The sequence below is a fragment of the Tetrahymena thermophila genome (assembly GCF_000189635.1).
Source record: "Tetrahymena thermophila SB210 genomic scaffold scf_8254486, whole genome shotgun sequence".
NCBI classification, from domain to species: Eukaryota; Ciliophora; class Oligohymenophorea; order Hymenostomatida; family Tetrahymenidae; genus Tetrahymena; species Tetrahymena thermophila.
The window spans coordinates 39895-52204 of NW_002476261.1; the positions used below are offsets into that span (position 1 = coordinate 39895).

Below are 12310 nucleotides of genomic sequence, written 5' to 3' on the forward strand. Positions count from 1 at the left end.
TTTTACTTCAAAATCAAATTTATAATTAAAACAAGTAATTTATTCATCTTGATTATTTAAAGCACATTCTTTTGCTTGAGTAAATATTCTATCAATAGCCTCTTTAATTTATTAATCCTATTCTCTTGAGTGCTTATCTTAATAAATGTTGTTAAGATAATTATCTTTTTAAATCAATATCTAATAATTTAAGTAATTATTGTTTGAAGTTAAAATTTCTTGCGATACATCATTTTTAAACTCAATTTCAACATCTTTTTTGATTTATCCTTCTAAAAAATTAAAATGTTCATTTATTTAATATTATTAAGTTGAATTATTATTTTATTCATTAAATAATTCAATAATATTATTCAATTCTTTTTAAAAAGTTTCGTTCATGTACTCATTGATCTTTTTTTTAATAAATTATTTTACTTTTTAATCATTTTCTTTATGCAAAATATCCTTATATGCTGTCAAGTCTGAATTTTAATTAATTGTTTCATAAATATCTTTCATTAATTTTAATAATTCTGGAATAGTTTTGACTAATTTAAAAGTTTTCTATTATTCTTATTAAGAAAGCTAAATGAGTTTTTAAATAATTTTATCTCCTAAATTTTAAACTCCTTCCACAAATGTAATTTGAGTTTCTAAATAATTCCAATTATTTTATTATTACTCGAGATCTATATATTTATATGAAAAAGCGGTAGGTAAATTTGTTGCATTTTCATGGCTTATTTCGATATGGTCAGATAATTTAGAATTTTATTCAAAAGATTTTAAAGCTTTATTTATTGCAACTTTGTTATTTTCATTATTTGGATCCGCTTTTTAATTAAAAACAATTTCTACTACTCTTTTAGGTATTTAATTTGCCTTTAATTCCCTAGAAACATCAACACAGAGTTCTAATATTTTAGTCATTTCAGGTGTTAGTTGATCTTTCACATTGATAATTAAAAACTAGCTCACAGATAAGCAAAACAAAGTAAGCATTCTATCATAATCAGGATCATCTTTTTCTTAAGATAAAAGACCTTCTGAGTCTATTACTAAAATATAATCAAATTCAGGAATCTTTGATTTTACAAGTGTGCCATAGATTCCTCTTGTGCATCTACCATCACTCACATAAAAATCACATCCTAAAAAGTAATTAAGCAAAGTCGATTTACCTGAATTTTAAGGACCTATTATACTGATGATACAAAATTTTTTATTAGTAAAATAACTATGCTAGAAGCACTAATACAGAAACTCAAAAGGATAGTAAAAAGTCTCTCCGTCTATGATTTCAAAAGGAAATCCGTTATATATCATAGTTGCATATGCCTCAATTAATTAACTATTTTTTGAATAGCTAGTATGTTTATACCACAATTGTATAATTTCTCTCCAAAATAGTTCAACAGATATTTGGTTATCTAATATTTATTAATCTAATTTTTACATTTTTTATATATCTTCTTTTTCTTTTGAATAAATAAGATTTCTTTTTTCTTCCTTTAATAAGCCAACCCTTTAATTATTAACCTCTTTTAGTTTCTAAATGAACAAAAGCATATTGTGATAAAGGTTTTTACTATCACAAATTATCTTCTCAAAAAGATTAGCACCATAACTTCTACTTTTGTCATCTTTGACTTTAAGGGTTTTATATTTATGTTCGTATTTTTCAAATTTTTACCTTCTTTATTTTATTTCTAGGTCAGTACTATTCTTAAATTTTCTATCACTACACTCCATTAAAGTTTTTTAGTACTTTGAAAAAATACTATAAAAATAGAACAATTTGCTTGCTGAAATATCATCTATCTATTATAGTTCATCACAAATTACATTTACCTTCTATAATTCTTCATACATCCATTCATTATTTATTTAACTTGATTTTTAGATTTGATTTTACTGACTGTTTTGAGAAAAAAATCTTTCAATGAATAAGTTTAAAGAGCTTTCATTTTCTGATTCTGTATTAACTAAATTATCTAACATTATTCTTGTTTGATTTATGTGATATTTTTTTTTCTCATCATTTATTAATTTAAGATTTGGTAGAGTAATTAATTTTTTTTTTTTTAACCAGGCTAGAGTTTCATTTTTTAAATTACAGTTTGTAATTTAGCTATCACAAAGCTGACTATTTTCATCTGTATCACGAATTAATAAGCAGTATTTTTTATTATTTTTTTCTAATATTTAGATAACTCTTTCAAGTTCATTAAGTTTATTATTTTTTATTAAGCTTATGTTTACCTACAGGATATAATAAACAAAGAAACCTAAAATGTATTATTCATCTAATAAAGAAGCATCTCCATGGAAGTCAGCTACAAAATATTTTCTTTTATTTTGTTAAAATATGTGATTTGATTGGATATCAGCACTCGAGATAAAGCTGTAAGAACCATCACTTATTGCAAAATTAGTTGCAAAAGTTTCATTTAAAAATTAAGATTTTCCTTTTTGAAATCCTATTCCTAAAGAAGCTACTACTTAATCTTATTTTTTTAACAGCCAAAAACTCTAAAATATTAGTTATTACTAAAATTTATAGCTATTATCTTCCATTTTTAATAATTTAGTTCTTAATAGAGGAACTGGGTTTGCAAATCCTAGCAAGAGTATTAACTTAAGCTAAGCTTAGCTGTCAGAATATTCCATCAGATATTCAAAAACAGTTTTTTTGTTTATCAAAAATCTATTTTGTTTAACTTAATTTTTCATTAAACATTCTTAAATTTTTTAAAAAACAATATCTAGATTTTAATTTCTTTTTGATAAGTATATTATTAGATCGTAAAGTCTAGAAGAAAAAAGTGAATCTGAATTAATGTATAAATCTGTAATGTCTTTAATCCATGCTTCAATCTAAGTAATTTTTTATTAAGAATTATGATACTCTAGCAATTAGTTTAAATCTATGCATTTGCCTATTTTGAATAGTTCATCTCGTTTATTTTATATTTAAAGCTAATTTTCAAAATCAAAATAAAATGTCATAGTTTAATCCTATAATTCATAAAGATTTCTACCATAAATCTTCTTTAATATTTAACACTTCGAAAGGTTTTAATCTATATCTTTTACAAATTTTATACTCTATTCATTTAATTAGTAAATAAATGTAAGGCCAGTTCTATCAATTTATTTTGATATGTAATTAAGTTGATCCTCATCTATCTGAAAGTTAGATAATTATTTTCTAAGAATGAATTGAATGAGCTCAATTTTTTTTTCAATTTAAGAGCAAGAGAATTACAAAAGTTAAATATAGTATTAATCAAGGTTCTCAAGGTTGTTTGCATTTAAAATACTTTCATCAATTTTTAGAAGCTTGATTATTAGCTAATATTAATTATCGAGCAGTGCTTTCAAGCCTTAACTCTAGATGTCTAATAAAAATTTGTAAATCTTAGAAAAATAAAGTTCTTAATTATCTTTTGGCTTATTTATATCTACAAGAAGAACAGATTTATAATACAAACTATTTATGTTTAGTTCATTGCTTTAGAATATTTGTTCTAAGATTTAAAAATCTTCATGATTTTTATCTAAGTTGTATTTTTCAACTAGCCTTTACAGCTAATCCTAAGAATCATCTTAATTAATTAGTTTTTTTATAATAAATTTTTCATTAAATTTAGTTTCACTTAAGTTAAACAAGGTTTAAAGTTTTTTCTTTAAGCTTAAAGAGTAAATCTACTCAAGGTATTTTCTTATAGATGTGTTGCGAGAAATCTCTTCCTCTATTAATTTAAATCTTTCTATATTATTTTTAATTTATTCTTGATGTTATTAAATTTTGAAATAATACTAATCTAATATTATTTAACTTTCAATTTCTGAAACTTAAAATTTTATTTATCCAAATTATTATTAACAAAATTTAGATGTTTTTTCATTTAAAAATGGATACTGCTAATGTATGTCAAATATTTTTTTTTCTATTATTTCATTTCCATTTTCTATATATTTTTAGAAAAGGCTAGATTATAACCCTTCCATCTTCATTTATTAAACTAATTATTAAATTTCTTCATCATTAAGAGATTACCTAAACAAAGGTATTTACTATTTTATACTATTTATTATTAAATTATCATTATCGCTATTTTTTTACTCTTCAGTTATTTCATTAACCAATGCCATAACATTATTAACATGACAGTCAAGAATATGTTTATCGATGCACTCATTAATGCTTTTTTAAGGTAGCTTTTTAAGTAGTACTTAAGCTAGCTCATTAATAAAATTGTTGTAATGATCTATATTTTTAGGAACATAAAGACCTATTTTGAATTTTTATTATAAAATTTTCAAAATTTTTTCTTCTTCTTGAAACTGATAAGAATTTCCTTTTTAAGTTTCTTCATCATTTTATTTTGCTTCATTCATTTGATCAGAAATTTAATCTTAAGAATTAGCTTTATTATCATCTAAGATATTTTAATTTTTGATATTTATCTCTAAAACACTAGCTTATTATACTAACAAGGTTTATTATAGATTTTATTGGTTATTTAACTCTTTGTTACTATTAGTTGAAATACTTTTTATATTTCTTTCTGATTTATCATTTTCTTAAGGTATTTCTTGAATCTAAAGTTGTTCATTAGAACTTTGGCATTATTAATTCTAATTTTGTAAAATAGGTTTTTAAATATTTTCTGGATGACGATTTCCTTACAAAATAAATTGAATTTTCTAATAAACGCTAATCATTTCAGATATTTTAGATCTTGAGTATGCTGTTATCATTTATTGTTTGCAATTTTAAGAGAGATCTTGCACTTATTAAATATCTTAAAACTAATTATTAAGAATTAGGTCTTTAAATTGGTCAAATATTTTACTGGAATCGCTTTCATAATCTGTGTCTTCTTCAATCATTTATTAGAATTAATTTTCGTTAGAGAATCTTATAAATTCTGATTTAATTTAGACTTCATCTTAAGCAATATTTTTGGGATCAGACATATACACTTAAATAAGCTTGTTAATATTACTTGCATTAAATGTTTGAACGTATTCTTTTGCTAACTTTTATCCCAATTTGCTAATGTAATTTATATTTTAAGCATTGCAATTTAATATTGTTTCTAAATTTTAAAAGAAAATTTCAAATTCAGAAATTTCAATTCCAGCTTTCTTTTTCAAGAGGTCTAATAAATTTTTTTGTTAATTTATGTTATAAAAGCATTTTTAAATTTTGTATATGCTGATAGGTTAATCATCATTCTATTTTATTTCTTCAAATTATAGAGCTTCTTTAATATTTTCTTAAGATGCCTTTTAGTCTTCTTCCTTTTAGCTTAAGCAACTTTAGGAGTTTAAATCTTGACTGCCTTTATCAGTTTCAGGTGTGTAAGTATTTTAATTATCACATAGATTAGTATTAACTTTACAATCATTTTTTTCAACTTGATCATGTTAAGCATTTTATTTTTTTTAATCTTACTAACTTTCGTTCATTTAGATTAGTTATTATTTTTACTATTTCAAATTTTATGTTTCCTAATTTATTTTTTATTATAGAAATATATTAAATTTTATATCAGTCCATCTACCATTTATAAAAAAATAATTAATTTAATAAAACACTTTTATTATACATGAATCGCTTTTTATTACTTTTTAGAATATTTAAAAATTAGATTATTTTGGAAAACAGTAATAATTTTTAAATTAATATTCCACAATCTTTCTATTTATGTATTCTCATATTGGGTAGATTTTGAATTTTTTAAATTTTTGTATGGAAAAAAAAATTTTTTATTGTATTTTAAAAATCTAATATAAAATAGATGAGTTAAGGTTTGCTGTGAAATAAAAACATTTGTTTTTAAATTTCCTCTTTTAGAAGTTTTATTTTAATAATTAATTTTAAAATGATTATTTGAAATATACAAATTTAGGTAGTTAGTATATTCAAATATATTTTGAAAATAAAAATAGTTTTTACATTAAATTTAAGAGCTATTTTGATTTGATTAGTACTAACTTTATAAAATATGATTATTATTCTGAACTTTTTATCCTGTCTTGAAATTCTGAATATTTGAATTTTTTATAATTCATTAATTTTAAAATATCATAAAGCCTTAATACATAATGTTATTAAGGTTAAAAATTAATAAAAATTAATTAGCTCACCTACAATAATATTTATATTTAAAATTTAAAGAAACTTTATTTAGTTATGCTTTGAAATCAAATTAATAAAATTATAAAAAATTAAAAAGATAATGTTTTTAATTTATAATTTGATTTTTTAAAAACGAATCTACTACTAAATAATCTTGAATGTAAAATTTAAGATAATTAAAATTAAAAATATTTATTTATAATAGTAATAGATCATTTATATTTAAAGATATTTTTAAAGTAAAAAAATTAAACATTTATAATTAAATTATTTTTAAACAAATTTTAAAGGATTCTTCTTGGCTTCATAAAGCTTTTTCAATTGAATAAGTAATTTTAAAAGAGGTACATTATTTCATTTTAATAGTTTTTAATAAGAGTGAAACAATTTTTACTATTTATATGAATTCTAAATTAAAAAATAAATTCTATAAAATAAAATTTATTAAATAATTTAGTGTTAAAAAATATTCATAATCTTTATTGGATTAGTTAGTTTTTTAATAATTTAAATTTTTTTATTTTTAGATATTCTATTATTTAATTTGAAATTTAAATAAAAATAATAAATTATCTTAATATAATTTTTAAAAATTGAGAATAAAAATAAATTAAATTAGTTTTACATTTTAATTCAATTTCCAAAAAATATTTTAGATTTTTACTTATTAATATCCAAATAAAATATCATATCTTTTGAAGATTTTATAAAGATTAATATATGAGGTAACTCATTTATATTAAACTAATATAAAAATTAATTTATTTTATATGAACTGAAGATTCCCAAAGAATATTACTTATACATACAAAAATGAATAGGATGGATAGCAGGATAGATAGTAGATTCCTTTATTAAAATGAAAAAAATACATATTGTTTTTAAGGAATTGTATGCAAATAAATTGGAAGGAAAATAAATAAATTGAAAAATAAAAACTAAAATAAATACAAATATCATATCATCATATAAGTATTAAAGTTAGAAAAGAAAGAAAAGTACAAGAATTACAGCATATATAAGATGATAGGAAAAACTTAGGTATGTGTTTCTATTAAAATTAATAGCAATAAGGAATAAATATTTTATTTTTTGGATTTAAAATTCAAAAATGATTTTAGAAATTATAAATTAGTCTATTTTTTGCATTTCCAATTAAGTGTGAATCAATTTAAAGCTTAATCAACTACAAATTTTCACCATTAAATCATTTATTTATTTTATATTTATTAAAAATAGCAAAGATTAAATAAGTGCTTAATTCAAGTTATACAAAAGTAGTTCTCTCAATAGAGAAGCACTCAACTTAAGTTTTATGATGGTGGTAACAGATAATCTATTTCTGGTATTAGAGCCACTATTTTTGGTGCTACAGGATTTATGGGTCCTTATGTAACTAAAATTGTTTTTAAAAAGAGATTAGCTATCATAAAAATAAATAACTCTGTTGATTGAAATGCTTAAAAAATAAAAATCTTAATACAAATAGCTTCATTTTATTAATAAAAGACATTTATTTATACAATATGTTAGGGATTAAGCATGCGAAATAGGTTTTAAAATCCATAATTAGAAATAATTTGAATCTTTTCAATTAAAATAGGGAAACATAATAAAAATATTAAACATAATTAGTATGCGATTGTTTTGGAAAAAGATAAACAATAAAAAAAGTTTCAATCAATAGGGATTAAAGATAGCTATTCTTTTGTTTGTAAAAGTGAATTAAATAAAATTATTATATAAAAAAGATTGGTGCTGCCTTAGGTTATATTGGTAGTGATGTTATTTTCCCTCACAACCACGTTTATGCTTATGATGATTACGTTAAAGAATTAAAATTATGTGCTGGTAGTGGTCAAAGCTATATAATGAGACACTTCAATTACGACGATGATAATATGTATGATATGGCAATTAAGAACTCCAATGTTGTTATCAACCTTGTTGGTTCCAGATTATAAAACAAGAACTTCTAAAAAGCTGCTTATGCAAATATTCACGTTGCTAAGAAGATTGCAGAAGCTTGTGCTAGAAATCCTAATGTTAGACGTCTTATTCATTTCTCAGCAGCTGGAGGTAATTTCATTATATCAGTTAAAATAAATTCAATTAAAAGATTTTATAAATATAAATAATATCTTTATTGTATCTATTAAAACAATATTTATTTATTTTCATAAAATATTAATTAGCTGATACTAAATCTCCTTCTCCTGATCTCCATGTACATTTTATTGCCTTTTAATTGAAAAAAAAAAAAACAAACAAACAACATGATTTGTTTTATTGTGAAATATGAGATAATTAAATATCATGAAATCTCTGCTCTAAATAAAAAATATTAGAAATAATTAATCAAGATATTTATGCAAACAATTAAATCACAATTGATAATCAAATCAAAAATTAATTTATAATAAAAAATATGATTGAAATGGAATAAAAAAACGCTCATAATTTTATATTATAATTATATAGACTAAGTTCCATGGTGAAGAAGCTGTTTTAAATGCTTTCCCTAATGCTACAATTTTCAGACCTTGCACAGTTTATGGTATGTAAGATTACTTTATTCGTCACTGGATCAAGGAAAGAGATTGGTGGTACCACTTCAACATCGTTACTGATGATTGTACTGCTAAGAGACAACCCATCTTGATTAACGATGTTGCTTAATGCGTTCTTAATGCTCTTAAACTCTAAGAATCTGCTGGTTAAATTTACGAATTAGGTAATTTTTTGATTTCATTTATTCATTCATGCAGACTTATAAACTTAGACAAATTGAAACCCATTAACATTATTATAAACATTAATGAATAGGTGGTCCTCATGTTTATTCTAGATTGGAAGTCTTTGAAATGCTTGCTAACTTAAGTGGCAGACCTCCTAAACTTGCTCACATTCCTCACGATATCGCTTTAAAAATCACATAAAACTTCTACAACTGGGAGTTTTTCAATATGGAAAAAGTAATTAAGGATAAGCTTGATTTAATTGTTACTGGAAAGCATAAAACTATTTCTGATTTATATGTTCAACCAGTTTCCTTCCCATAAGGTGCCGAACAATTCATCGACGATGTCAGATATAGAGGTGTTGAAACTCACGACAACCTCGAAAAGTGAAAACTTAAAAAATATTTTTTTCAATGCCAATCTTTGTCTTCTTCTTTAAAACTAAAGCATAAATAAATTTAATTAAATTAACCTTGGATTAAATAATTCCTTTGTTTATGTTTATAAATATATCTTTACTGTAGAAGAAATGATTGTGTTACTTACTTACTTACATTAATTCCCATTAATCTGTTATTTTATTTATTACTAATGTAAATTAATTAATTCAATAAAGCATACATAATTAATTTTAATTTTCCAAAATTTTAACTGTGACAATTGCAATAATAAATTTAAATCAAAAAATTAACAATATTTTGGTGAAAAAGAATTGAAATATTATATAAATATTTTATCCATTTATATTAATTTAATAAGATTGAATTCATTAATTTTTTCTTCTAATTAAATATTGTAAAAATTTAGCCCTAATATCAGGGACCTTGATTTTAGCATAAATTAATTAACTTAATTTTAATTTTAATTAGTTGAAAAACCTTTATTTTTTGACAAACATTTTTTAAATGTCCCTCACTGTCTATTATATTTGATCCTCTCATATTCAATAAAATTTTATTTTGTTAGCTCTTCTGTCATTATTTTTGAAATATATTAATGTTAACTCAAAGAATGTTTTGACAAGTCTTTTGATTTTCAAAAAATATGTAAATTATATTTTATTGATGGAATAATTAAGAGTTTATTACTCTTTATAGTTATTAAATACTAAAATAATAAATTTGATTGATTTTTTTTAATTTTGTGTTTTGTAAATATTTGCATTATAATCAAAATGAATTTTTTAAATTAAAGAATATTGCAATCAAAATGTTTAAATTTATAATTTAATTCTAATTTTTATATGCAAAATAAAATGATCGAAGTAATATATAATTAGAATTCTAAGTTTATTGCTATTTGTAGATACAAAAATGATAAATTTGATTGATGTTTTTTTCAATTGAATATTTTTGAAACTTTCGCATTTTTATTAGACTACACATTTTATTTATAAAATTAGGATAATTAAAATGTTTAAATTATTATTTTTGAGAAATAAAATCTAAAAATAAAATAATTAGAGCTATAAGCTTTATAATATATACTTAAAATTATTATATACAAAAATCCAATTTATTTTTCATACTTTTGGCAATATCATTTCAAAAATAAAAAAAGTAAGATATTTATTATGCCAAAAGTTTGAATTTTTTATTTGAAATTTAATTTGATATTTTTATATAAAATAGTGAAGCAATTCTGAATATGTAAATTTATATAAATTTAATGTTTGTTAATAAGCTATTTTTATTATTTAATAATTAAATATTATTTTGTGTTTTTTATTTCATTATTTTATTTTTATTTAATTAATTTTTATTTTTTTATTTTTTTATTTTTTTATTTTCATATTTTCTTATTTTCTTATTTTCAAATTTTATATTTTATATTTTTTAATTTATCTTAATTTTTATTTTTATTATTTATTATTTCTTTTTCGTAACTTCCAAAGAATCTTGCTCAAGCTGCATCTCCGTGATCATAATTTGGTGGGTTTTCCTATAAAAAAATACTAATTATATATTTTAGGGAAGAGGCTGTAAATTCTTTTACAAAAGCTATTATTAATCATGCAATAATTCATATTATTTTAAAATTAAGATATTTCTTTTCACTTTTTGCGAATATGATGATGATGATATAATATATTCAAAAGTTTTAAAGAAGCATATTGTTAAAAATAATGAGCAGACAGAGGAGCTCTTCATGCTCACCGAGGTTGATATTTAAAAACTTGCCTCGCCTGAAAAACTTTCTTATAAATTAATGCATGTATAGTTTTGTATTTTTATTTACGGCATTGCGTATTTCTTTTATTTCTTTTTTCTTTTTTGAATTTTCTTTTGTTTTATAAAATTATTAAATATACAATTTTCTTTTAATAGACTCAAACATGATTAATTTTGTAAAATAAAGCATCTTTTTCTTTTATTATTCTTTGAGGGAATTGAAAATATCTAAATAAGAAATTAATTAATTAATAAAATTTAGCTATTTTTACTTGCATCATAAATTTTTATTTGATTTATGCACATCAGAAGCGATTTGTTTGAAATATATCTTTGAATGGATTCTATTAAGAAAATATATTTTTGAAGGCATCAAATATATGAATAAAATTATTTTTAAAATAGATATAAATCTTTTAACTTTTATTTTTAAAATATTATCAAATATTTTTTATTATGTATAATGTTCAGTTAATTATTTTATTTAATAAATTTATATAATTATCATAGAATATAAAATCTTAGAAAAATAATTCATATGTTTTCTTATAAAAATGCTAGATAATATTTCATAATTTGTTTCATTCAATGTTAGTTTATTCTGAATTTATTTAAGATTGTTTTTTTAAATATTTATATTAGTTATTATTTTAGAATTGTAAAACTTTTATACTCTTGCTTTATAAAAATTGAATTCAAATAAAATTATTTATTTTTTAATTATTAAATACTGTAGAAAATAGAGTTTATTTCTTTTATATGAATTAATATTTATTTATATATTCTTTATTTAAGATTTAAGAAATGAATACAATTTTTAAAGATATTTATTAACTTTTTTTGAGAATAAATGTCTTGCTTTTTACTTCTTAAAAACTATTGAATAAAATTAATAGGATTATTAATGAAGATTTAATAATTTACAGACTGTCAATTTTTTATTACCTATGAATAAATTTATCAATTGACAAATTTCATCATTAAGAAATAATATTTAGAAATTTCCCCACTAAATTCAACTACATACCTATAAAATTGATATAAAAAATAAAAAAGCTGTATTTATATTTATATAATAGAATATTAACAATTATTCTTTATTTAGAAAACGAAAAATATTCTAATTTTAAATTTTTTATTATTTAAATCATTTTTTATGCAAAATATAATAGAAAATCATTAATTATTTTATTGTTAATAATAATAAAATTAATTAGATATCAAATATTAAAAGTATATATTGTCTTGAAATATCAAAGAAT

At 20.7% G+C, this 12310-nt stretch overlaps 2 protein-coding genes across 2 annotated transcripts; one reads left to right on the forward strand and one right to left on the reverse strand. All coding sequences in view use genetic code 6, as the record gives it.

The window, feature by feature from the left end:
• Positions 1-173: 173 nt before the first annotated feature.
• Positions 174-5463, reverse strand: TTHERM_00557750 (hypothetical protein; the record flags this gene model as incomplete). Its single annotated transcript, XM_001022339.2, has 2 exons — positions 174-272; positions 418-5463. 2 exons carry the CDS (start codon positions 5461-5463, stop codon positions 174-176), a joined length of 5145 nt encoding a protein of 1714 aa, XP_001022339.2.
• A 1696-nt stretch (positions 5464-7159) lies between these two features.
• On the forward strand, positions 7160-9267 carry TTHERM_00557760 (NAD-dependent epimerase/dehydratase family protein; the record flags this gene model as incomplete). The annotated part of the gene is made up of 6 exons (XM_001022340.2): positions 7160-7177; positions 7376-7528; positions 7888-8215; positions 8332-8363; positions 8618-8870; positions 8963-9267. The coding sequence occupies 6 exons, from the start codon at positions 7160-7162 to the stop codon at positions 9265-9267; spliced, it is 1089 nt and encodes a 362-aa protein (XP_001022340.2).
• Positions 9268-12310: the final 3043 nt, after the last annotated feature.